The sequence below is a fragment of the Hypanus sabinus genome, chromosome 27 (assembly GCF_030144855.1).
Source record: "Hypanus sabinus isolate sHypSab1 chromosome 27, sHypSab1.hap1, whole genome shotgun sequence".
Taxonomy (NCBI): domain Eukaryota; kingdom Metazoa; phylum Chordata; class Chondrichthyes; order Myliobatiformes; family Dasyatidae; genus Hypanus; species Hypanus sabinus.
The window spans coordinates 27,054,168-27,082,040 of NC_082732.1; the positions used below are offsets into that span (position 1 = coordinate 27,054,168).

At 43.9% G+C, this 27,873-nt stretch overlaps 2 protein-coding genes across 3 annotated transcripts in view; one reads left to right on the forward strand and one right to left on the reverse strand.

The window, feature by feature from the left end:
• The window catches only part of LOC132382153 (tumor necrosis factor receptor superfamily member 1B-like), a 35,626-nt gene extending 33,186 nt beyond the window's left edge, over positions 1-2,440 (forward strand). For both annotated transcript variants that reach the window (XM_059952062.1, XM_059952063.1), the window contains exon 11: positions 421-2,440. In XM_059952062.1, coding sequence (XP_059808045.1) covers positions 421-761 — 341 coding nt within the window. In that variant the 3' untranslated portion in view covers positions 762-2,440. The remainder of the gene's footprint in view (positions 1-420) is intronic.
• A 7,330-nt stretch (positions 2,441-9,770) lies between these two features.
• Positions 9,771-27,873, reverse strand: part of LOC132382155 (tumor necrosis factor receptor superfamily member 25-like) — a 32,021-nt gene continuing 13,918 nt past the window's right edge. Inside the window, exons 2-10 of the mRNA XM_059952064.1 lie at positions 27,173-27,434; positions 25,771-25,899; positions 24,563-24,715; positions 21,936-22,017; positions 20,658-20,722; positions 19,880-20,002; positions 12,576-12,646; positions 11,820-11,946; positions 9,771-11,018 (exon numbers count right to left, since the gene is read on the reverse strand). Of these exons, the coding sequence (XP_059808047.1) occupies positions 10,747-11,018; positions 11,820-11,946; positions 12,576-12,646; positions 19,880-20,002; positions 20,658-20,722; positions 21,936-22,017; positions 24,563-24,715; positions 25,771-25,899; positions 27,173-27,434 (1,284 nt within the window). The 3' untranslated portion in view covers positions 9,771-10,746. The remainder of the gene's footprint in view (positions 11,019-11,819; positions 11,947-12,575; positions 12,647-19,879; positions 20,003-20,657; positions 20,723-21,935; positions 22,018-24,562; positions 24,716-25,770; positions 25,900-27,172; positions 27,435-27,873) is intronic.

Below are 27,873 nucleotides of genomic sequence, written 5' to 3' on the forward strand. Positions count from 1 at the left end.
ATATATATATATTTTTAGGAAAAAATTATATAGATTTTATATAGAGATGTATAAAATGAATCTCAAGGTAGTATATGATAACATATTTGTGCTTTGATAATAAATTTATTTTGAACTTTGAACCCCAGTGGCTTGATCCAGTGCAGCCAGGGGAGAGGTGTGTCTGTTTATCGAGTGCTGCTGGATCCAGTGGAATGACAAATTACCCCTCTTTCCCCACCCCCCACTTAAACTCCTGGTGATACAGTAGCTTCCAGTGAGAGGTTGCGACACCGATCCTTTTGGAGCCCTGACTGATGTGGTATCCTAGAATCCGTTGTTCCCGCTGACAGCCCATTTCCCTGGATCCAGAGCTGTATTGATTGGGGGGGGGGGGGTGTGGTTTGGGTTCTCAACACTGACCGGTGTGTGTTTGTTCAGGAACCCCTTCACCTGTGATCGAGTTCAGTGGCAATCCGACCGTGAGTGTGACGATAAACACCAGCAGGTACTTTGTCAACTGCTACCATCACCCAGAAGACAGATCTGCCGAGCCAGGAACGAGTGAGGAGCAGTATCGTGCTCCGGAGGCAGAGGAGGGAGCAGAAGTAGATGAGGGGTTTCCGGTTCAGGAAGAACAAAGGGATTCAGACTCGGAGACGTGGAAAGAGGATGGAGGCTCGGTGAAGAAGGATCGTTGGTGGTGTAAACCAGTGCTGCATCAGGAGAACGGGAAGGAGTCACACCTCCCAGTCCAGGACACTTCCGGGAAAGTTTACTGAGTGAGGAATGGAGGTCATGGAATGTCCCGTGCCCTCATACTGAAGGCAGCTTGTGCCCCGTTGGGCTTGTGAATGAGGCTCCTGCTTAATCTACTGATGTTCGACTCTCCTGTGAAACTCTTGAAATGTCACCCATTTGAACGTGAGCCAAGTAATGGGTTTTGGAGAATTCCTGGGGATCTCCAGTTCAGACCTCAATACCTCACTGAAACATGCAGTAGTTTTTATGATGATGGCAATCCAGCCCAGATTCCATGGGTTGTTATTGAGTTCATTAAGTGCTGAGTGTCTCTAAATGCTGAGTCATTTCACGACATTACCAGGCAAATCAGGGAACTGACCTCCATCCAGTGTGACCCTTTCTATATCACAATATGTAACACTAGCTTCCCCACTCAAAACCTCAGGAGGCTACAAATAGAGGGAAACTTCCTTTCTCATTGCTCCTGCTTGTTGCCAGTTGAGGAAGAACAAGCCTGAATTTCCTGGAATACCTCCCTCCCTCCCTCATACAGGGCAATGTTCCCCACACAGTCTTGCTCGTGCATTGGTGCTCACAGCCGAGTCTTCAGACTGTTACAGTGCTGCTCAGTTCCCCAAAGAAAAAGTTGTGTATCATTTAAAGATCCAATGCAAATCTGATCCTGGAAAGCTTAAGAACCCCATCCTTCCCAATTCTCCAATCAACCAACTGAAGTGAAGTAGGCCTGTGTCTTGGAGATTGAAATAATGGGGTGATCTGATTGAAATACACAAGGCAGATATTGAAAGGTGGTTTCCCCTGGCTGGAGATCCTGAAATGATACTCAGGCAAGGAGCAGCTGTTTAAAACAGATGAAGAGAAATCTCTTCACTTTGAAATGTCCTAGTTCAGAGGATTGAGAACATTCATTTGATAGAAAGATGTATTTCTGGATTTTAATGGAGTCAATGAATATAGGGAAAAAAACAGGTAGACTTGAGGTAGGTTAAGGGTTGACGTGACCTACTGCTGTTTGAGACAGTCCATTCCTTCATTGCCCCATCTCAGACCACCCTGAGGTCTTTTCTCCCAACTGCAGAGTCCCAGCTCTGTTATACCTTAATCATTCTACCCCGTTCTCTCAGAGCTGCATCTGGCGATGTTCTGACGCTCAGCTAAAGTGTGGGAGTGCATTTCATGCATTTGGGCATGTTTGAATTGGAAGTTAATGAGCTTCTGATGGTTCATCCTCCCAAAACTAATATAACGTCATCAAACATCACCTTGGAGTGGCTTCCGCTGGTACCCCAAAATACACACTGGATTGAAAAAAAAGCTATGTAAATATGAATATTTACATCTATATTAATGTTTATTATTCAAAATTATTAACATAGTGAAAACAGCAACACCTTTTCACTTCACCTTGCCATGTGGCCCAATGCCTGTCTGCTCTTTCTGTCTCTCCCTGTTCTTCTTTACTTCCCATTCATTTTCCCAACTATTTATTCAATTTTGATCTTTTTCTTCCCTCTTCTAATTTCACCATACCCTGCTCTTTCTCTAGCCCTCTCCGTTCTCCCTCTCTAATTTTTTCTTTAATTCAGATGGAAGACTGGCAAACATATGAGGGAGGGTGGCACATGGTTGATGTGATTCCTTGTAAGTAAACATTTACATGTACAGCAGAACTGATAATAAACACTTTTGTATTTTTCTTGTGTGTCTTCTGTAAATAATGTGGCTTTGGAACAGTCCTCCTTTCATCCAACCTGTTCGGCAATGTTAAGATGAGGTGTAGTGAGTTTGTGTTGTGCGTATTGTGTAAAAACCTCGTGGGACTATGAGAATGCTATATAATATTGCTTATTTCATCCTTTCTTGGGAATTTGATGGGTGAGTGCAAACTGCCCAAAGGCTCCACCTGCAGACAGTGTGTTACTTGGGAGCTAGTGCTGACTAGGGAATCTATCTGTCGGCTTCTCTTTGGGAAATTTCACTTCACCTCCCCTGCAGGTGGAGTGTTGGATTGGTTGCGTGGGACTGAAGGCTGCAAACAGCGTTTAATTGGTGGAAGCCTTTGTATAAATAGCCAGACACTAGAGACGAAGCCTGAATGGGGCCTCCCTGTCACTGGATGTGCAGGTGAACCCTACAGCTGGGGACAACGTCATTGTAGGGCAAAAGCTGGTGAAGATGAGGGAGACAAGAACAGATATCTGGGGTGTGGAGGGGGTGGAGACCTTCAGCGTTACAAAGCTATGACAACAGGATCAGAAGTCATTTGACATGATTCATTGATTACAATACATCTCTGGTTGCCCCACTATAGAAGGGGTGTCAAGGCTTTGGAGAGGGTGCAGAAGAGGATTACCAGGATGTTGCCTGGATTAGAAAGCACGTGCAGCGGGAGGCTGGAAAAACTTGGATTGTTTTTTTTCTGGAGCCCGAGGGGAGTTCTGACAGAGGTTTATAAGATTGAGAGGCTTAGATAAAGTCAAAAGACAATATCTTTTTCCAAGGGTTGAAATGTCCAATACTGAAGGCATGCATTTAAGCTGAGAGGGGGTAATTTCAAAGGAGATGAGAGAGACTATTTTTTTTTACTCAGAGAATGATGGGTGCCTGGAATGGAATCGTTCAGATGGGCACATGGATATGAGGAAAATGGAAAGATATGGACATTGTGTAAGCAGAAGAGATCAGTTAGCCACTTGATTACTAATTTAATTGGTTCAGCATTGTGGGGTCTGTTTCTGGACTGTTGTTGTTGTTCAGTCGTTAAGTCGAGTCCGACTCTTCGTGACCTCATGGACCATGGGGCTTTCACGGCAAGATATGGAGTAGATCGCTAGGCTCTTTTTCCGCACAGATACTGCTGCTGCCCGGGTTGGGACCTGACTGGGCTTGAACTCAGGACCATCTGCCTTTGAGTCCAGTGCTGATGCCACTACACCACCGGTCTGCTTTGTATTCTATGTTCTCTATGAGGATGAAGAGAAGGGGATGAATTTTCCATCTGGTATAGGTGAGTGTGATTTTTTTTTTAATCAGGCACTTACAAAGAAATAGCTTTTTTTTAACCATTTGAGGGAGTAAAACATCTGCCACTGGGGAGGGGCATGACCATATTCAATTCTGCCTCAGTGCTTCCACGGTACTCCTTCCCCCCCAAAAAAAAATTATTCTGGCTCTGATTCTGATTAGACGGGCGGGGAGGGATAGAAATATCACTGTGTGATTGCAGCAAGATGGTGCTGAAGCCTGGTAGAGAAGCATGGAGGAGAGTTAGCTGGATAACAGGCCCAGTTGCAATTTTGATGAGTGCTGGAGCCGGGTCAGAAACTGGTGGCTGAATCCCACATTTCAGGAGTTATTGGTTAAGTACACAGACCACAACCGTCAAAGCTGCAGAACCAATGACTTCACTATCTTGAATTACCACAGGCTAGATTGTGAATCAATAGCACTTGTTCTTTGAACACCACGAGATCCAATTTTATTTTTACCTAGGGTAGTTCACATAGAAGATCATGCTTGGGTAATTCATTACCAGATGTGGAATTGTTCTGAGCACTTCAGTGTGCCATTCACGTGAATGCACTTGCTATTTTCCATGAAATGTTCTCACTCCAAGTGGATAAAAATCCACATAATCTAGATTATGGAATGGTTTCAGGAGAACTAGTAACACATTGAGCTTGGGTTTTGTTTTGTTATTGAAAAGCACTCCCTGCTGCCAATGGGAGATCTGACTGCAGGCTGCTGAGAAAATGAAAAGCCCACTTGGGACAGGAAGATGTCTTTTTTTTCACCCAGCATTTGGCTTTCGAAATACTGATTCACTGGCTGGTTCTGAGGTGACAGATTGGTGCTGGATCCCAAGAGAGGAAATTTGTTAGAACGCCCACAAGATGGATTTTCTAGAGCAGCTTGTGATTGAGCTCATGAGGGGGGGAAAGGATATTCTGGATTGGGTGATGTGTAATGAATTAGATTTGATTCGGGATCTTAAGATAATGGAACCCTTAGGAGAAGTGATCATAATATGATAGAATACACTCTACAGTTTGAAAGGGAGAAGATAAGTTAGATGTATCAGTATTATAGTGGAGTAAAGGGAGTTACAGATGCAAGAGAGAGGAGCTAGTCAAAGTTGATTGGAACAAAATATTAGCAGGGACAATGCCAGAACAGCAATGGCTGGAGATTCTGGGAGCATTTTGGAAAGCACAGTATAAATGCCTCCCAAAGATGAAGCAGTATTCTAAAGGGAGGATGATGCAACCACGACTGACCTCAGTGGTTGGGAAGATGTTGGAGTTCATTATGAAGGATGAGTTTTCTGAGTACTAAAACAGGCCAAAGTCAGCATGGTTTCCTTAAGGGAAAATCTTGCCTGACAAATTTGTTGGAATTCTTCAAGGAAATAACAAGCAGGATAGAAAAAAGCTAATCGGTGGATGTTGTGTACTTGGATTTTCAGAAGGCCATTGACAAGGTGCCACACCTGAGGCTGCGCAACAAGAGCTCATGGTATTAGAGAAAAAAATAGTAGCCCGGATAGAGAATTGGCTGATTAGCAGGAAGCACAGTGTGAGAATAAAGGGAGCCTTTTCTGATTGGCTGCCAGTGACCAGTGGTGTTCTGAAGGGGTTGGGGTTGGGACCATTTCTTTTTACATTATATGTCAATGATTTGGATGATGGAACTATTGGCTTTGTGGCCAATAGAGGGGCTAGTAGTGTTGAGGAAGCTGGGAGGCTGCAAAAGGACTTGGAGAGATTAGGAGAATGGACAAAGAAGTGGCAGATGGAACATAGTGTCAGGGAGTGTATGGTCATGTACTGCAGTAGAAGGAATAAAAGTGTAGATTATTTTCTAAATGGGGTGGAAACTCAAAAATCTGAGATGCAAAGGGACTTGGGAGTCCTCATGCAGAATTCTCTAAAGGTTAATTTGAGGTTGAGTCAGTGGTGAAGATGACAATGCAATGTCAGCATTTATTTCAAGAGGACTAGAATATAAAGGCAAGGATGTAATGTTGAGGCTTTAGAAGGCATTGGCGAGCTTTCACTTGAAGTATTGCGAGCAGTTTTGGGCCTATTATCTAAGAGGATGCACAAACATTGGAGACAGTTCAGAGGAGGTTCATGAGATTGATTCCTGGAATGAAAGCATTATCATATGAGGACTGTTTGGCTCTGGGTCTGTACTCACTGCAGTTTAGAAGAATGAGGGGGGGATCTCATTGAAATCAATCAAATGTTGAAAGGCCTAGATAGGGTGGATGTGGAGAGGATGTTTCTTATTGTGAGCAAGTTTCAGACCAGAGGGCTCAGCTGCAGAATAGAGGGATGTCCATTTAGAACGGAGAGGAGGAGGGGCTATGTATCTCGTAAGTCAGAGGGTGGTTGCCCCAGGCGGTTGTAGTAGCCAGGTCATTGGGTGTATTTAAGGTACAGGTTGATAGATTCTTGATTAGTCAGGATGTGAAAGATTATGCAGAGAAGGCAGAAGATTGGGATTGAGAGGGTGGCAGAACAGGCTTGATGGGCCAAACAGCCTAATTCTGCTCCTTTATCTTATGGTCTAATGGTGACTTTGTCACTGTGCCATTGTTATGTCAGTAACTGGTCACACAGTGTGCCAGGGAGCTGGAGACAGTTGGGAGAGACCTTGAGTTTTGAGAAACTATAGACTACTACAACTTATCTCATTGAACCTATATTCCCCAAACTGCTCAGGTTTTCCAATGCTTTCATTGTGTGGGAGTGTTAATTAATTGCTAGTGTTAAACAAAGCTATGTTTAGGCTCATCAAAAATAGATAGGAGTCCAATTTCTACACACAAAATGCTGGAGGTACTCATTGGGTCAGGTAGGATCAATGGAGGGAATTGAAGAGTCAATAAAACATTGAAATGGTAAAATGGTGGTACACTTGATTGCAGCGGCCTCTCTGAGTTCAAACAAAGGTGTGGTTGTTCATCCTTTGTGTGACCCCACAACAGTGCTGGATATTGGGAGCATTGAGTTCTGTGGGTCTGACCTCCGGCCAAGTTGCTCGGTGTGGTGGAGCTGGCCTTGAATGTTGCTGTCAGCCAAGGAGGCAAGCATCGGGGGTGGTGTGCGGTTCAACAACCGATGTTTTTCTCATGATTGCAAGACCCTGGTGGACATTGGTAATTGTTGTGTGTGTGCGCGGCGTGTATTGTGTTCCGTGCTCGTGCGTTGCCTGGGGGGTGTGTGTGTGTGTGTGTGTGCGCATCGTGTGTGTTTGAGGTGTTCGTTCTGTGTGTGGTGCATTCGTTGTGTGCATCATGTGTGTGTGGTGTGTTGTGAGTGGTGTGCGTGGATGTGTTGTGTGGGTGTTATGTGTGTTGGGTTGTGCATGTGTGTTCTTGTGCGTGTGCATGCGACAGACAATAGGTGCAGGAGTAGGCCATTTGAGCCTGTACTGCCATTCACTGTGGATGATCAGCCATGATCACAATCAGTACCCCGTTCCTGCCTTCTCCCCATATCCCTCGACTCCGCTATCTTTAAGAGCTCTATCTCTTTCTTGAAAGCATTCAGAGAATTGGCCTCCACTGCCTTCTGAGGCAGAGCATTCCACAGATCCACAACTCTCTGGGTGAAAATTTTTTCCCTCAACTCTGTTCTAAATCACCTACCCCTTATTCTTAAACTGTGGCCTCTGGTTCTGGACTCCCCCAACATCAGGAACATGTTTCCTGCCTCTAGTGTGTCCAATCCCTTAATAATCTTACATGTTTCAATCCGATCCCCTCTCATCCTTCTAAATTCCAGTGTATACAAGCCCAGTCACTCCAATCTTTCAACATACGACAGTCCTGCCATCCCAGGAATTGACGTCTTGAACCTACGCTGCACTCCCTCAATAGCAAGAATGTCCTTCCTCAAATTTGGAGACCAAAACTGAACACAATACTCCAGGTGTGGTCTCACCAGGGCCCTGTACAACTGCAGAAGGACCTCTTTGCTCCTATACTCAACTCCCCTTGTTATGAAGGCCAACATGCCATTAGCTTTCTTCACTGCCTGCTGTACCTGCATGCTTTATTCCAGTGACGGATGAACAAGGACACCTAGATCTCGTTGTACTTCCCCTTTTCCTAACTTGAGACCATTTAGATAGTAATCTGCCTTCCTGTTCTTGCCACCAAAGTGGATAACCTCACAATTATTCACATTAAACTGCATCTGCCATGCATCTGCCCACTCACCCAATCTGTCCAAGTCACCCTGCATTATCATAACATCCTCCTCACATTTCACACTGCCACTCAGCTTTGTGTCATCTGCAAATTTGCTAATGTTACTTTTAATCCCTTCATCTAAATCATTAATGTATATTGTAAACACTGAACTTTAACGGTCCCAGCACTGAGCCTTGCGGTACCCCACTAGTCACTGCCTTCCGTTCTGAAAAGGACCCGTTAATCCCTACTCTTTGTTTCCCGTCTGCCAACCAATGTTAGTACCCTGCCCCAAAAATACCATGTGCTCTATTTTTGCCCACTAATCTCCTATGTGGGACCTTATCAAAGGCTTTCTGAAAGTCCAGATACACTACATCCACTGGCTCTCCCTTGTACATTTTCATAGTTACATCCTCAAAAAATTCCAGAAGTTAGTCAAGCATGATTTTCCCTTCGTAAATCCATGCTGACTTGGACTGATCCTGTTACTGCTAAGCAAATGTGCCATTATTTCATCTTTTATAATTGACTCTAGCATCTTCCCCACCACCGATGTCAGGCTAACTGGGACAATTCTCCATTTTCTGTCTCCCTCCTTTCTTAAAAAGTGAGATAACATTAGCTATCCTCCAATCCTCAGGAACTGATCCTGAATCTATAGAACATTGGAAAATTATTACCAATGCGTCCACGATTTCTAGAGCCACCTCCTTAAGTACCCTGGGATGCGGACCTGGGGATTTATCAGCCTTCAGTCCCATCAGTCTACCCAACACCATTTTCTGTCTAATGTGAATATCCTTCAGTTCCTCCGTTACCCTGGGTCCTCTGGCCACTATTACATCTGGGAGATTGTCTGACAGATCCAAAGTTCAAATCGTCTGCCATTTCCTTGTTCTCCATAATAAATTCACCCATTTCTGCCTTCAAGGGCCCAACTTTGGTCTTAACAAGTTTTTTCCTCTTCACATACCTAAAGAAGCTTTTACTATCCTCCTTTATATTCTTGGCTAGCTTACCTTCGTGCCTCATTTTTTCTCCCCGTATTGCCTTTGCTGTAATCTTCTGCTGCCCTTTAAAATTAGTTTCCCAATCCTCTGGCTTCCCACTCGTCTTTGCTATGTTATACTTCTCTTTTATTTTTATACTGTCCTTGACTTCCCTTGTCAGCCCCCTACTCCCCTTAGAATCTTTCTTCCTCTTTGGGATGAACTGATCCTGCACCTTCTGTATTATTCTGCCATTGTTGTTCCACTGTCATCCCTGCGAGAGTATCCTTCCAGTCAACGTTGGCTAGTTCCTCCCTCATGGCTCCATAGTCCCCTTTGTTCAACTGTAATACTGACACTTCCAATTTTCCCTTCTCCCTCAAAAATTGTAGATTAAAACTTATCATATTTTGATCACTACCTCCTAATGGCTCCTTTACCTTGAGTTCCCTTATCAAATCCGGTTCATTACACTAGATCCAGAATTGCCTTCTCCCCGGTAGGCTCCAGTACAAGCTGTTCTAAGAATCCATCTCAGAGGCACTCCACAAACTCCCTTTCTTGGGGTCCAGTACCAACCTGATTTTCCCAGTCTACCTGCATGTTGAAATCCCCCATTACAACCGTAGCATTACCTTTGCGACAGGCTAATTTTAGCTCTTGATTCAACTTGCACTCTGTATCCAGGCTACTCTTTGGGGGTCTGTAGATAACTCCCATTAGGGTCTTTTTCCCTTACAATTTCTCAGTTCTATCCATACTGACTCTACATCTCCTGATTCTATGTCACCCGTTGCAAGGGACTGCTTTTTTTTGGGGTGTGTGGGGTGTGCTGTGTGTTCATGTGTGTGTTTACCAGAAGAGGGCAGCAGATACCAGGAGCAGATTACTTCATAGGCTGTAAGTGTTTGTGAACAAACCTGTTGAAAAACCCTTCGGTATCAGAACGACTGTAATGCAGCGTTGATTAAGAACAGCATCTGCTTCCATATTTTTAAAAGTCATATTTATCACCACGGAAATCTATATACAGATTAATCCAAAGACATGGAACACTTGGGACATTTCCCTGCAACCTGAGCCTCAAGTCCTTCAGACCCCACCTCTGCATAACCTCAAAACAGTGCCCGGGCCCCATTCAGAGTTTGCCTTCTGTGGCCTGAGTACAGTACTCTGAATGACTAACTGCAGGCAGCTCCTGGGGGGTGGGGTGAGACTTCCAATCCATGGATAAATCAGCTCTTGATAAACTACCAGAGACTTTGGGTCAGAGCGAGGCAGCTCCCAGGTATGACAGGACTCGGTACACAGAAGCAAGCAGAAAGACAGTAAGTCACTTACCACCTTGCTAGGTTTTTAACTTTCAGAGTCACGCAACCTTACTATATCACTGCATTTCCTCTTTACGCTACCTTTCCTCGTGAGGATCTGGACTGCAAAGTGGAACTAGTTTTGATAAATGAGCTCCCAAAGCAGGTCTGGACCCTGGACTGACTGCACCTCCGGCATTGACGACCCTCAGCAACGGCCACTTTGCCCTTGCCCCCTCCAAGTGCAGGGACTGAGTGCTCAGCTCACGTGACTGCCCTCAAGGTTTGCTCCTTTGGAGCAGCATGCATCTTGTTCAGGAATGGGAACTCCAGGTTCTGTAGCACTGCGTAAGTCAATCACTAAACCCCGCACCATAAAATCCAGGCTTCACCAACAGCTTTGGGCTGCAGGACTAACTGGGCTTTAGATTGAGGACCCCTGGAGTTATCTTTCCTGAATGTCAAACTTGATGTCATAGTGGTGTCAGGGAGAGTTGAACTAGTTGGGAAGTTTGGCTTTAAGTTCCTCTGCTAGACCTGCCAAGTTCATGATTTCCAAGGCCTGGTACAAGGACTCCATGGAGGCTGTTTGCTGCTGGCTCCACTGACGAAGCATCTCGTACTGCTGGTCTCGGGAATGGGTCACGTCCAGCTCAATCCGCTCGATTTCGCACTCCTTCAGCCTCAGCAAACGCATCAGCTCCTTCCATCTCCGCACGGGCACTAAGTTGATGATTTCATACAAGGTTCTTCCATCTAGGGGCATTGACACTAGAGGAAGAAAACTCCAGTCAGCTCCCGGCTCACACAGCCTGCCACAACGCACATACATATTGTTGTATATTTGCATTCCTTATTTTTCTGCAACGTAGGAGGTTTTTGTCCCATTGAATCTATATTGTCTCCTAGAGCAACCCATCAATCTATTCCCCCAAATTCCTTTCATCCATATCTCTCACACATACCCCTTCTGACTTTCCCACTCACTAGGGATAATTTACAGCAACCACAACCCATCAACCAGCAAACTTTGGGAATTGAGAGGAAGTCTGGAGGAGAACTTTGCTCTCTTATCAGATTCCTTCTTCACCAGCTCTTGACCTTTCCCATCACCTTTCAGCTAGCCTCCTTCTCCCCCCCCCACCCCACCTTTTCATTCTGGCATCTTCCCCCTTCTTTCTCAGTCCTGAAGAAGGGTCTTGGCTTGAACTGCCAACTATCTATTCATTTCCGTTGATGCTTCTTGCCTTGTTGGGTCCCTCCGGGGGTGGGGGGGGGGGGGTGTTGCTTTGGATTTCCAGCATCTGCAGACTTCCCTGCATTTAGGACAACTACATGGCTCCAGGACGAATGTGCTAACAAGGTCAGAATTGAGCTTGCAAGCTGTGAAACAGCTGCACTACCTGCAGAACTGTCCTGTTCCACGCACTCTCTGCCTACATCGAGACACTGTCTGCACATCCTGTTAGCTTGTCCACTTCCCGAAATAATGGATCAGATCCAGAGTAAATCTTTTTTCTAAGTTGTCCAATTAAAGAATCCCCTCGGAGCAACAGAGACCAAGTCCCTTACCATGTGCTTCGGGTTGGAGCCGTGATGCCTGTAGACTGGTCCCATAAATGTTGTTGTTTGCCAGAGGGTAGGTTGGGAAATCAATAGGAGGCCTGGATTTCCTTTCTGGAGCTGGAATCTCAAATGGCTGCCAGGAACAAAAAAAGTTAAAACACAAATTAAGTTCAAGCTGCATCCAGATTGAGAATTTAACAGTCGTCGCAGCAACCGGCAAAGGTTTCTGCGTGTGTGACGGATGCAGAGAGCACAGTGTGGCGAAATTCGGTGCTATATGGTTGTTGCGCGGGATGTGAGTGTCATGGTGAATCTTGTACATCTCAAACTGGCCTCAAAAAGGTGACAGTGAGCTTCTGCCTGGGATCCCTGCTGCCAGCTCCAGAATAGATTTCAGGAATTAGACACTGAACCCTGCAATATTTCCAAATCCTTGTATGATCTGGAGGGGACACTGCCATGGTGTCTCCAGTTTCCGGCCGAGCCCATCTCTGCGGTAGTTGAGGATTTGGAAGGTGTCGCTGAAGGAGTCTGCTGCACTTGACAGAGGTGCTGTCACGTTGCATCAGCGGTGGAAAGGATCACTGTTTAGGGCAGTGGATGAGATATCATTCAATTCAAGTGTCAGCTTTGAACTAGGACAATGAGCTGCCAACTGCGATATGTCTTGTGACGGAGGCGGGAAGGTAAAGACCAGACAGAGAACTTTACAACTCGACTGCTGCTGGAAACATGACCAAACAAACAGTCCTCAGCACTCACCAACTCCTTAACTTCACTCTTTGTCTCTTCACCCTCAGGAACTGAAGCACAGACATCAGGCCTGAGAACCCCTAGGCAAAATACACACAAATTATTGAGTGCAGAGTTTATTAAACATAGTTTCCACCTATCCCAACCACCCTCATAATCATGGCCACCTATAGGCATCCGTTAGTCTCGTGAGACCATAGATTTGTGCCTTGGAAGGTTTCCAGGGCGGAGGCCTGGGCAGGGTTGTATGGAAGACCGGCAGTTGCCCAAGCTGCAAGCCTTCCCCTCTCCACGCCACCGATGTTGTCCAAGGGAAGGGCGCTAGGACCCAAGCAGCTTGGTACCGGTGTCGTCACAGAGCAATGTGGTGTTAAGTGCCTTGCTCAAGGACACAAACACACTGCCTCAGCTGAGGCTTGAACCAGTGACCTTCAGATCACTAGACCGATGCCTTATCCACTAGGCCACGTGCCAACACATGGCCCACCATTCCCAGACTTAACAACATCCCTCATTTCTCCTCCCCCTTCACGCTGGTCTAAAAATGTCCATTAATTAGAACTCTTTCGATGAAAACCCCAGGTGTTCCACATGAACATGAAGACCAGGAGGATGATTTGACCAATCTGAAGTTGGGGAAGGTAGGGGAGGTCCTTAATGAATACCCTGTTTCAGTATTCCCCTGTAAGAGGACCTTGACAATGTGTGGACAGTGTAGAACAGGCTAATCTGCAGGAAGATATCGCTGTTAAGAAAAAGCATATGCTGGAACCTTTGAAAAACATTGGGATAGATAAGTCCCCAAGGCCAGATGGGATATATCTTAGGTTATTACAGGAAGTGAGGGAGAGATTTCTGTGCCATTGGCAATGATTTTATTTCCTTGCCACAGGAGTAGTACTAGAAGACTGGAGGGTGGCAATCCTGGGGATTACAAGCCATTGAGCCTTACGTCAGAGCTGCAGTATTGCACCTTATATTCCTTGTTCTGTGAACTCTGTTTCTACACTCAGCCAGCTCTGCTTCTATGCTGCGTTGGCCTCTTGGCTTAGGTTTGCCAACGTCTACCATATGATATTTTATCAAGTACCTTTTGAAAATCCAGTGAATCAGATCTCACCCCACCCCCCCCCGTGTTACCTCATCAAAACACATTGCGAACAAAATTTTACCTTTATGAGATCTACCTGCCTCTCACTTGCAAGTTAATGCTCATCCAAGCCGATGATCATTTCCACTCCTAGTAATGAACTGATTGGCCTATGACATTCTCCCCTTCAGTTTTAGAATGTGTAATGTTTTCAGTCTCCAGTCCTCTACCTCCTCCCCATGGTCAGCACCTTGTACCATTTTTATTCTTCACCATCCAAGGATGCATCCCGTCAGCTGATGAGCTACCTGTAGTGTCTTTAATAGTGTAAATATATTGCTTGATTAACCATTCTTTGTTTATATAGTTAATTATGAGTTATATGTAAGAAGTATGGGAATGGCATGCGTCACTCAACCACCACATCGTATGCGAGAGCATACATATAGAAAGGAAAGAAAACTATGTAGACAGGTATCCTGGCTCCCCTGTTTTACTTTCAATTAGTTTCTGGAGTTACAAAACAGAACAGTGGTGATGAGGAAGTTTTAAATCAAACCCAAGATGACTACCTGTTGAAGTGCAGTATGTTTTTCTTCAGAATGGGAGAGAGATGTTCGAATTTAAAAAAAGAATTAGTATGGCCACGGTGAGTAATAGGTGACAATGATAATAAACTTTTAAAAAAAAGCAGAAATAGCTGGCTACACTGGAAAGATAGATGTGTTTGATTGCACAACAGATAACTGGATGATGTATGATGAACTAATTGTGCAGTATTTTTAAGCAAATGAAAAATGAGTGGTAGTGCTGCAGAATGCAATGGGTGGAAAAGTATATAGTTTGCTTAGAAGTTTAAATTCTCCAGCCAAACCTGCCAAAAGTAACTTTGCTGATATTATGAACATCATGCAAGGATACAGGTTTCCCCCGCCATCCGAAGGTAAAGCATTTCTATGGAATGGTTCGTAAGCCAGAATGTCATAAAGTGAAGAAGCAATTACCATTTATTTATACGGGAAAAATTTGTGAACGTTCGCAGACCCAAAAAATAACCTACCAAATCATACCAAAAAACACAGAAAACCTAAAATAACAGTAACATAGTAAAAGCAGGAATTATATGATAAATACACAGCCTATATAAAGTAGAAATACTTTTCTGCAATCATTGTCCACTGCAGTGAAAATCTCACGCAAGCGCTCTTGCAGAAGTACTCTCTCCAGTAACCTTTAAGCTATGAAATTGCCAAATCATACCAAATAACACTTAAAAATACACAACCTTTATAAAGTAGAAATAATGTATGTACAGTGTAGTATCACTTACTGGGATCGGGAAGACAGTGAGGACACTGATGGTGTGTTAGGCGGAGTTGTCGGAAGTTGGGGTGGTGAGAGGTAGAGGAAACTCATCTCATCATCTGTTTCCATCAGGGCAGGCAGGTCATCTTCTATGTCTGCCTGCCTTGATGTTGAAGGTCAAGGTTGGTCATCTGCTGCGGCTGATGTGGAAGGTTTGAAAAACGACAGTATGCTTGACTGCTTAGACTCACGCATTTTTCTATCATACAGTTCTTAGTAAGCACTCAAACCATCCTGCAAATATGCCCTAAACCTACGTACCCTTTCAAAATTAAAGTCAAACTTTTCTGCAATCATTGTAGTGTTGTCAACTGCAGTGAAAATTTCACACAGTTGCTTCACGTTCAGTTCCTGGATGACTTCACTTTCGGTCCATTCGCTACTGTGTTCGGTTTTGATTGTTATCCTTTCCTCTTCCAATTGCATCAGCTCTTCATCATGGGATGCCAAAACCTCTTCAACATCATCTTCGTCAACTTCCACAAGCCAAACTCACTTTCTCCTTACTTCGTTCACCACAATTGAAATGCTTAATTATGTCTAGTTTTATGCTAAGTGTAACACCCTTACGAGCTCTTTTAGGCTTTTCCGATACTTTAGAACTCATCTTGCTAACGGATGCATGAAATAAATTGAGATAAAGCACAGATGCTCACAGGCATGTGCTTAAGCAATGGCAGGCTTGGCTGCTTTTTTTCGCGCGCTACCTTTTTTCATAACAGTGAAAACACCTTCTGTTAGCAAAAACAGGTAACTAAAATAGGTCTTCATAACAGCGAGGTGTTGTAAAGCGAACGTTTGAAAAACGGGGGGCACATGTATTTAGAACCAAAACCATTCATGATTGTAGAACACTTTAGGTTTCATAGGTGGAATCAAATGAAAGGGGAATCCAGTTGAGCTTATGTGACTGAATTGAAAACATTGTCTGAGCATTGTCAGTTCAATGACAGGCTTAATGATGCACTGAAAGATTGTGCAGTTTGTGGAATCTTACAAGAAAGCATTCAAAACGGCTCCTAAGCAAGCACAAATCACGCTTAAAAGAACAAAAATGAAAGGACTTTACAGAGAAGAGAAAAAGAAAAAAAAAAGTAAATTTCAGTTTCAAAAAGAGCACTAATCTGCATGTTGTTGATGAAAAATCTGATAATGATGGGGCTCTTGAACCAAGAAGGATAACTTCACTTGCCTCATCATTGAGATGATCACACAACCTGTGGACTTACTTTTAAGGACTCTTCATCTCCTGTTCTCAATATTCATTGTTTATTTATATATTATTCTTTCTGTTTGTACTTGCACAGTTTGTTGTCTTTGGCACTTTGGTTAAATGTCCAAGTTGGCGTGGTCTTTCATTGTTATTATTGTTATTCATGGTTATTATTGAGTATTGAAATATTGAGCACACCTACAAGAAAATGAATCTTAGGTTTGTATATGGTGACATATACAACCACGATAACAAATTTACTTTGAACATTGAACTTTGAGTGACACAGGACTGAGTAGCCTTGAGATTTACAATGTGAAAACTAATGAGACATAAGCAATATGACTTACACCAGAAGTGAATGGCAAATTAATTAAAATGGAATTGGACACTAGCTCAGCTGTTTCAGTCATTACGTAAAGTGAGTTTGAATGGCATTTCAAAGTTATTGAATTAAAACCTACAGATATCCAACTAAGAACTTAAACTGGAGAAAAGAAAACTCCTGTGGGAATGACACTTGCAACGGTGACACATTGGGCTTGGATGTGGGGAAAAAACAGGAGGGCCATCATTGTAGGCTGTGTTTGGCTGAGACAACTACAATTTGATTAGAGATCCATTCACAATTAGAATGCCACATGCCCTGAAATAGAGTCAACAGAAAGTGAATTAAGAAAGATAATGGATGATGCCTCAGCAGTGTTCAAGGATGGCATTGGTAAATTTGTACCAATAGTAAATTAGTGTTTAATGAAATACCACATCCATGCTTTACAAAGCTGGGCCAGTTCCTTATACAATCAGTGATAAAGTAGCCAGTGAGCTAAATTGCATAGACTGAAGGAATTCTTTCCAAAACTGAGTGGAGCCCACAGGCAATGCCAGTGGGACCAGTATCCAAGAAGAATGGGTTTGTCAGGATCTGTGGTGACTTTAAGGTCATCATGAAGTCAGTACCGAATGTAGATCAATACCCTCTGCCCAGGTTAGAGGATATCATTGCAAACATTTCTGGAGGGAAACACGTCAGCAAAGTGGACTTAGCTGAGGCCTACCTACAGATGGAGATGGAGATGGAAGAAGAGTCCGAAGTGTTTCTCACCATAGACACTCACAAAGGCACTCTGGCAAAAAACCATGGACCAGGTGCTGCAAGGCTGCCCAGACACTCGGTGTTACCTGGATGACACCACTGTAACTGGAAAGGATGACATGGAGCATATCCAAAAATCTCAAGGTAGTGTTAAAAAATTAGATTATGGGCTCAGACAAGGTGTGGATTCTTTAAATCAAGCATCACTTACTGTGGTCACACCATGAATGCACAAGGATTACAAAAATGTGCTGAGAAAATTCAAGCTCTGGTGAATGCCCCAAAGGACATGTTAAAGCAGTGGTCCTTTTTAGGGTTTGTCAATCACTTTAACAGGTTCTATAAGATGCTTCACCTTATGGTATAGAGCAGCTGCAATTATGTTACATGTTATGAGTGATGGAAGTGAATGCCCCATATCCTTTGCATCATGTTCTTTTACTTCTGCAGAGAAAAATTTATGCACAAATTGACAGAGAGGCCTCGAGTCTAGTTTGGGGTGTAAGACATTTCAACCAGTACTTGTATGGGAGCGAGTTTATCCTCATTACCGATCATCAACCACTAGTGTCTCATTTTCAACCCACAGAAGAGTGTTCCACTAACAACAACTGCGCAAGTGCAGAGATGGGCTCTTGGAAGACACAGTTACAAGACTGAATTCAAAAGGACAACTAATCTTGGAAATGACGATGGATTGATTTTCCTTTTTACTCCTGGGAAAAGAAATACCTGGAAAGCTTACAAAAGAGGGCACTCCTCTTGATGTATTCTCTCCAATGCACATTGAAATTCTCCTTATTAAGGCAGAGCTGGACCAAAGGGAAACCACACTGTTTCAGCTCTACATGGCCATCCAGAATGGCTGGAATGTGCAGCAGAAATGTCAGTTTCCCTGTTTTAATTAGCACCGGGGTGAACTTGCGTTTGATGGGGGTTGCCTTACGTGGTGATTGAGAGTTGTTGTACCGTCCAAGCTGAGCGCTAACATGTCAAAATAAGAACGTTGGCTCAAAGTTTTGCCTGGTGGCCTGGGATAGACCAGCAGACCGGGCTGCTTGCCATGTGTTGGGATGCCAACACATCCAGAAGATACCAAAAGCAGTGCCTCTCCATCCCTAGTAATGGCCTGCATTGCCTTGGCAGAGGATTCATGTGGGTTTTGCTGGATGATTGACAGGCATAAATTTCTAGGTGGTAATGGACGCAGCTACAAAGTGGCTGGAAGTGTTGCCAATAGCCTCCACTACAGCCTTACACACCACTGATGTGCTGAGAAGCTGCTTCTCAAGGGCTGCTGTTCCATATCACTTTCAGTGACAATGGACCACAGTTTGTTGCAGACCAGTCTCAGCCATTCCTGAAAATGAATCGAAGAAGACATATTACATCTGCACCGTACCGCCCAGTTACAAATGGCTTGACAGAAAGGCTTGTCCGGAGCCAAAAGAACTCACTGTGAGCAATGTCGGCAGAACACACTGCACTGAATCAGAAGCTTGCCACTTCCCTCTTTGCATTCTGCAGTGCGGCACACTCCACAATGAACAACCCGCCAGCTACGCTGTTCCTGGGTCGTCCCTTGCACTCACGCTCGGATCTCCACAAACCCAGTCTCAGAAGGAGCACGCAGAACAAATGGCTGAGACTAACCGAGAACTCCTCAAACAAGGAGGCTCACTGTCTCACTCCTGGACAAGCATTCACGGTGAAGGACTACAGAGGTGATCCAAAGCGGGTACATGAAATGATTAAGAATAGAGCTGGACCACTGCCCTACACAGTGGAGACTGTGTCTGATGTAATCTGGAAATGGCACATTGATCAGCGGAGGAGAGTAGAGTCCATTGTTTGAAAGGGCTGTTAGATCTACTTCCTGCGCTCCCAGAGTCAACTCCTATGACCACCATGGAGGGGACCCCAGAAGATGAGATTGTTTCACAGCCACAAGTCTCACCTGCCAGGCAGAGTGATCCCACTTATCAGGAAAAACGTTATCCCAGTACAGTAAGAAAGTCTCCACAGTATGTGACATACTTGAGTTGAGATGCATTCTATATTGAGCTGGAATTTATAGCTAAGCAGGGAAAAGTGTTGAGTATTTAATATTTGAGTAATATTGTAAATATAGTTTGATTAAGCATTCTGTTTGCTTATGTAATTCATTATGGGTGACATGTAAGAGTACGTGACATGTATGTGAACAACATACATCACCATGTCATTTGTCAGATCCTCACTAAAAAAAAATGAAAGAAAACTAAAGACTGCTGTGGTTTTCCTTCAATTAGTTTCTGGAGTTACAAAACATAACACTATCCGATGGAAGTGCTCCCGGATTTCTAGTATCTTTTTTTTTAACTTCACTGAGTATCCCAACTTATTTCTTGCAGTTTTGACAAACTTTTATTTGAGTGCAAGAGCGAATGTGAGCCTCTTTGCCTGAGGCTACGAATTGGGGGGGAGATGAGGGAACTCTCTGCCAGGAATAGTGGTACGTATGAAACCAGAGAGTCCCCTTGTCTCGGTTATGGTAACATTGGGAATACCTGTGCCTGTCAGGGTCTCCGGCTCCTCCACAGCAGATGTACATCGAAATTTGCAGCGCAGAAGTTGAACCATCACAAGCAGAAGGGAAAGTGATCCCAAAACACTTAGAACAATCTTCAGCACTAGAAACAAGAACAGGGTGAGTCAGTCACAATCCCCCGCTGGAACCCAGAATAAAGATCAGTCACGATCACCAAACCTCTTTTAGGACTGCTCATTAGCCTGGCTAAGGTGGTCATTATCAATTCTAGGGAGCTGAGGGATTTAGCAGGTCACTTGGTGTGTTTTCTTGCCTCACTTCCAAAGCTACACTTGCCGAAAGACCTTGAGGCTCACGTTATTGATATCCAATGTCATGCTTGAGACTACTTGATCTTCAGGCAGCCAATGAACTGAAACTGACACCCAAACCAAAATGCTGTTTAACTTGTTTTGATTTCCTTAATCTTTTGATATAATTTACAATTTATTGTTTATGCCCCTTTATTAATACCCCTCGTCAACTTGCCTATAGCAATACAAGGTTTCATGCCAGTCAGTAACGTAGATTGGACACACACTTTTCTATCACTGGCCATGCGTACGTCTTTGGGTTGAATTCCCTGCCTTCACCGGAACCCACTGAAATCAATGCTGACGACAGTGGTCTTTGATAAAAATCCAGCCTAGTGCAGGTCAGTGTGCAGTCAGTGATCACTTTCAACATCCGGATATCTTGCTCCCCTTTTCCTTTCTTACAGTAAGAACTGCTATCCTGAGATTGGAGACAAGAGATACCTGTGGCAAAATATGACTCGGAAATCAAGCATCCCAGCGCAGCAGGAGAGGATTCATTTGTAATTCTAAAAAAAATCAAAAGACACAGACATCAGCAATGTGTGCAGAAAATCATTTCAACCAAACTCCATAGTGGGTAAACAGGGTTGCTGGTCTAACTTCTGATAATGCCCCTCCTCCCCTTCTTACCCGATCCCTGACATATTTAGTTGTTTGCCTGTTCTCCATCTCCCTCTGGTGCTCCCCCCCACCCACCTCCTTTCTTTCTCCTGAGGCCTCCAGTCCCATGATCCTTTCCCTTCTCCAGCTCTGTATCACTTTCGCCAATCACCTTTCCAGCTCTTAGCTTCATCCCACCCCCTCCAGTCTTCTCCTATCATTTCGCATTTCCCCCTCCCCCCACTACTTTCAAATCTCTTACAGACTTTCCTTTCGGTTAGTCCTGACGAAGGGTCTCGGCCCGAAATGTCGACAGCACTTCACCCTATAGATGCTGCCTAGCCTGCTGTGTTCCACCAGCATTTTGTGTGTGTTGTTTGAATTTCCAGCATCTGCAGATTTCCTCGTGGTTGCTGGTATCTCTTCTTTTTGATCCCAGGGTCCAGAACTGCCTTCTTCCTCAACCAACCATTCAACTAGGGAGAAATACTGTACAGACTTTCATTTGAACAGCTTGGATTTCAAAGCTAGAGATTTATTCTGCTTCTTGCTATACGAAAACTGCCATTGAAGAGGTAACGTGCATATATTCTATACTTATTAAAGGCAGACATTGAATACATAGAGAGTAAAACTCTCTACACAGGCCCCTGAGATACAAGCAGGGCAGGTTAAACATTAATTAGGGATGAGCAAACTTCCCTTTACACCGCTCATCAAACTCTCAGCCAATTAAGATACAGAGAAAAGCTTCCTCTCTGCTGTGCCTTCAAACATTCCCAGGGTAGGTAAAATATGATTTGGACACAAAGTAAGGGGCCAGCTGCATTCTCTCACTAATATGCTCAAGTCTCAATCTCTTGAGTTGAGATTTTCACTTCAAGGTGTAGATTCAGCAGCAGACCCCAAATAGAGGCCCTAACTCCAACATGGAGCCACTTTTCCATTTGGGCCCTAGGGCATCCATCAGTGTTGGCTGGGATAGAGCCAGGTCCAAAGGTGAAGGAAGAGCATCCACCCCATAATATTGCCCACGTGTGGCAAGGAAATGTCAGGATCCTGTTCCTTTAAAACAGAGGCGACAAATTCATATTCTTAAATAACTCCAAGCTGACTCACTCAGGACAGGCTTTGCACTGGCCACCATGTTTGTAAAATCTTGGCAAGCACTCTCCGCATTGAGCGTCCTTCTGCTGCGAACCTGAAGTGATAGTCAATACATGGAACCAGGAGTCAAAGAGAGTTAAACAGGACCAGGTTTTTACTCTGCTAAACCTGTGAAGCAACCAACTGCAGTTGAACCCTGTCACCAGTGCATTGAGTCCCATGGCCAGGCAGGAGGAAAGCAAGTCCTCATCACAAAGTCAAAGTCATTGACACCTCGACTGGTCCTTAATTTCTAGTTATTTTCCAGTGGGCAGACTTCTTTTACTTTAATTAACTCCAATTATTCCCCTTTTTTGCTCTTGGACGCTAACTGCAGCTGGATCTCACCACCCAAAGTTCAAAGTGAAATTTATTATCAGAGTACATACAACCCTGAGATTTTCTTTTCTGTGGGCGTACTTAGCAAATCTATAGAACAGTAACTGTAAACAGGATTAATGGGCAACAAACTATGCAAATGCAGATAATAAATAAATAGCAATAAATAACGAGCATGATCTAACAAGATAAAAGAGTCCTTAAATGAGTTTAGTTATCCCCTTTTGTTTGAAAGCCTGATGGTTGAGGGGTAGTAACTGTTCTTGAACCTGGTGGTGAGAGTCCTGAGGCACCTGTACCTTCTACCTGATGGCAGCAGTGAGAAAAGAGCATGGCCTGGGTGGTGAGGATCTTTGATGATGGATGCTGCTTTTCTACGGCAGCATTTCATGTACATGTGCTCAATGGTTGGGAGAGCTTTTCCCGTGATGTACTGGGCCGAATTCACTATATTTAGTAGGATTTTCTGCACAAAGGAGTTGGTGTTCCCATACCAGGCTGTAATGCAGCCAGACAGAACGCTTTCCACCACACGTCTATAAAAGGTTTTTGATGATGTGCCGAATCTCCGTAGATTCCTGAGGAAGTAGAGGCACTGTCGTGCTTTCTTTGCAATTATCTTTATATGATGGGTCAAGGACAGGTCCTTTGAGATAGAGACACCCAGGAATTTAAAGATACTGACCCTCTCCACCTCTGATCCTCCGATGATTACTGGCTCATTGACCTCCGGCTTCCCTCTCCTGAAATCTAATATTAGTTTCTTGGTCTTATTGATATTGAGTGAGAGGTTGTTGTTATTACACCACTCAGCCAAGTTTTCAATCTCCCTCTCGTATGTTGATTCATTACCCACCTTTGAAACAGCCCACAATAGTGGTGTCATCAGCAAACTTATATATGGTGTTGGAGCTGTGCTTAGCCACACAGTCATAAGTGTAAAGCAAGTAGAGCAGGGGCTAAGTACACAGCCTTGTGGTCCACCTGTGCTGGTGGAGATTGTGGAGGAGGTGTTTTTATCAATCTGAACTGAGTGGGGTCTACAAATGCGGAAATCCAGGATCCAATTGCACAAGGGGATATTGAGGCACAGGTCTTGGAGATTACTGTTTACCCAGGCTGAACTTTGACTGAAGCTGGGCTCTGACCGCAGCCCAGCGCTGAACAGATTCACCAAGGAGCTGGTTGTGGACAACAGGAGGAGTGGAGACAGGCTAACCCCTATTGACATCAATGGATCTGTGGTTGAGAGGGTGAACGACTTTAAGTTCCTTAGCATACACATCACTGAGGATCTCATGTGGACTGTACATACTGGCTGTGTGGTGAAAAAAGCACACCAGCACCTCTTTCACCTCAGACGGTTGAAGAAGTTTAGCACAAGTCCCCAAATCCTGAGGACCTTCTACAGGGGCACATCTGTGAGCATCCTGACTGGCTGCATCATGGACTGGTATGGGAACTGTACCTCCCTCGATTGCAGCACTCTGCAGAGAGTGGTGCGGACAGCCCAGAGCATCTGTAAAGGTGAACTTCTCACTATTCAGAACATTTACAGAGACAGGTGTGAGAAAAGGGCCCGAAGGTTCATTGGGGGCCCGAGTCACCCCAACCACAATCTCTTCCAGCTGCTACCATCCGGGAAATGGTACCACAGCTTAAAAAGCCAGGACCAACAGGCTCTGGGATAGCTTCTCCCACCAGGCCATAAGACTGAATAATTCACACTGATACAACTGCATTTCTATGTTATATTGACTGTCCTGTTCTACATGCTATTTATGACCAATGATGATAAAGTGCACATTGCACATTTAGACTGAGACATAAAGAGTTTTACTCATGTATGTGAAGGATGTAAGAAATAAAGTTAATTCAAATTCAATTCAAGGTGACATGTAGGGTCACAGGCTGGGTAATACTATTCATGAGGGTAAAACACAGAATAGATGAGGATCTAAAGATAATCTCCCCCTTATAAGCAGAATTTCCAAACTTAAAGCAACCTAGTTTATCTCACCCAATCAAGCCAACAGTTGTATGACAAATTATATCCTCAACACATCACAACAGTAAAATCAATTAGGTCATACAGTGGCAGTTCCATAAACCTCCTTGAACTCCACCTCACAATATATGTACTTATTCACAAAACTCTTACAGTAAACCACCGCCTGTCACATTATGCCACGTCCCACAATAACTTGCATCATTAGCCCGAGCCCCCTCTCCCATTTCTCCCACCTCTCAATGGTACTCACAGGGTTTGATGACTGTTCTGTTGTCGCACCTGGAGCAGCTCGAGCAGTGGAACTGTGTGCATTTTCTGTTGTGACACTGCTGGTACCAGTCAGCCTTGCACATGCACTCTGTGTTATTGGTAGCAGTGCAGTTACGAATGGTTGTCTGCGTCACTGGATAAAAATGAGCACTTTTTTTTTGGATCCGACTACAGGTCTGTGACAGCGTGAGCGGAAGAGGTGTGTGACAAAGATAGTTTGAGGGACAGAGATGGGGAGAGATACTAAGGGAAGTTGTGAACTTGAGGGAGGGTGAGCTTCGCAGTGGGAAAATGATTCCCCTTTTTAACCCTCATTTGACAGGTCAGATACAGATATTTGGGCAAGGCAGTGATCAGGGAAACCCTGAAGGGTCTCGGCCTGAAACGTCAACTGTTTACTCTTTTACATAGATGCTGCCTGGCCTGCTGAGACCCTCCTGCATTCTGTGTGTGTTCCACAACTTAAATAAATTAATCATAGAGTCATGTGGCATGGAAAGAGCCAACTTGTTCATGCTAACAGTGTCGCTCAGTGAGTTAGTCACATCTGTTCACATTTGACCCATTAAACCTCCCCTATCCAGCTACTCAATGAGATGTTTTTTAAGTGTTGCTAACATGCCTACCTCAACCACTATTTACACCAGCTCAATCCAAATTCGCACCACCTTTTGCATGAAGAAGTCATCCCGATATCCCTTCTAAATCCTTTGCCTCTGACCTTGTTTTTAGCGGGGAGAGAGAGGCATACTGAGAGGAGTAATGCATACGGTGAGAGGCAAAGTGCAAGTGGAAAAGAGAAAGAAAGAGGCAAATAAAAGAGAGATCAAGAATGTAAAAAGGCTTACAGATATAGATCATGATTGAAATGTTGAGATAGCAAAATGGGTTAATTTTTTAAAATAAAACGATTACAAAAGATAGTAGGCACAAAATGCCTAACTCAGCAACTCAGCAAGTCAGGCATCACCTACAATCGACGTTTCTGGCCAAGACCCTTCATCAGGTGTCCCCTCCATAAATACTGTCTGGTTGTCTGGGAATTTCTCCAGCATTTTTTGTGCTTTTTTCGAGACTTCCTGCATCTGCTGAATCTCTTGTGTTTGTGGCGAGCAGAAGGTCACATTTGGCTACCATTTGAACTAGGCACAGCTGAGGAACTTAGAGGGGAGCTTGGGTCTTACTTACGTTTATCACACGTTCTGCAGATCTGACATTCACTTGAGTAATTTTCAAAAGCAAGGTAAGTACCCCGTGGGCAGGGCTCACAATGCGTTTGATCATCCTTTCCCTTGCATGAGGATTTCACATAGGAACCTGATAAAACAAGATCTTTAGACTATCTCATCATTCATTCTCCACATTAACAGGAATTACCTTGTTCCCCAATTTACATCATAGCATGAAGGAGCAAAATGTCGATAGGTACCACAAGGGAAGTTAAAGACTTTTATGTATTTTTATAGAAGAATCCAGCATAATAAAAAGAAAGTCATTCTGGATTTGTTAAAGACAACTTCTTAAAGTATTTGAGTGAGCTTTTTGAAGTAAAGGAAGATTGAGGAAGGTAGGTCATCAAAAATAAGTTACATCAAAAATGACCACAATATAAACTTATTAGCGACATGATTAAATTGGAAAAGGGGTGAGATGAAGGATTGTTTATTATGCTGGAAGTGTGTACAACTCTGGTCCCCAGCTCCGCTGCTCTTGCTGAATCGTATTAACAATTTGGATGTGGGTGCACAGCATATTATTTCAGTCAGTGAGCGAATTAAACTGAGGAAAAGCAAATGGTGAGAAGCACGGTACTGGACGACGTAGATTGATGAAATGAGCAAATACGTGTTTTACATTCGAAGCCGAGGACAGGAGATGGTAGAATCTTAAAGCGGGGTGGGCGCAGGGCAAAGAGACGGAGGGTTATGCATGCACACATTCTGTTGAAGACAGTAGGAAAAAACAGAAGAATGTCTAACGGGCTATTGGTCTTTGGGTTTATAAATAACATGCATGAAATATGGAAGCTGGGAGGTTTATGTTAATCTTTTATAAATCACTGGCTATGGTTCGGCTGTAGTACTCTATCCAAATTTGGGCACCACAATGATGTGAAGGTTTTAGAGTATGTGCCAGAATGGTACGAATGACACGAAACTTCAATTATATGGGAAGTATGAAGTTCTGATAAAAATCTTCAACCTGCTTTCCTCTCTCCACGGAGGTTCTTCACCAATTAGTTTTTCTGGAGTTTTTTTGGTTTTACTTGTAAAATGCCTGGGGTTGTGCTTATGACAGCAGAGGAGGTTTCATTAGGGCTTCAAGATGATGAAGGAGCTTGATAGAATAGATAAAGTGATGTTACTCCAGGAGGGGTGAGGACGTGGATTTATGGCAATTGGGTCATAAAATGAAGCTATGCCATGCATTGTACTGTTTGGAGTGGCAGTGGAAGCATGGTCAGTAGTAAATTTCTTCCTACAATGGTTTGAGGAAGAAAACCTATGATTTGGGCATAATTGAAAGGTCAAGTGGCCATCTTCGGAATTGTATTAGCCATGGTTCCATAGAGGTTGTACAGGACACCCACCTGCTGGACATTTTCTGCAGCAGATCTCAGCTTTTGGATCAAAATGCTGGTTGCTTGGGCAAAGTTTACTGCGTCTTTTCCTTCTTTTCTGGTCTTTATCATTCCAAATTCCGAGCCGCTTGGTCTCCCACATCAAGCTCTGCATGTTTTCTTCTGCGCGTGTCAAATTCCGGGAATCATCAGCTGTTAAACGATTGAAATTCCAGGAATCACCAGCTGTCGAACGACTGAGCACTCCAGAAGCAAATATCACGGCACAAAGCTGGGAAATGGAGAGTGTGAGCATTAGTCTGGGGATTGCTTGCCCTTGGCGAATATACACCAACACCAGCTTCCTAACAGACAAAACTCGGAGTCTAACTCCTCGTATCTGGATGTCACCATGGCTGGTGGGGCATCTATTTCAGCGCAATCTATAAATCCATGAGCCTGTATATCCTGCACTTCACGCACTACCAACAAGAAAGGGGGCAAGTGGAAGCAGATGGTGCCAAGTGCGGTACCAAATACACTTAAAAATGAAGTGCCAGCCTGTGATATCTTATCACATGCATACTGAATACAGTTGGACAAAGCGGTCCAACATTCCTATCAGTTGTGATGTCCAGATAGATCTAGTAATTTAAATCTAGAAAGATTCATTGATGCCTTTATCTTTAATGGTGACAGAGCCCAATGCACGAGAACAAGGGGTTAATAGT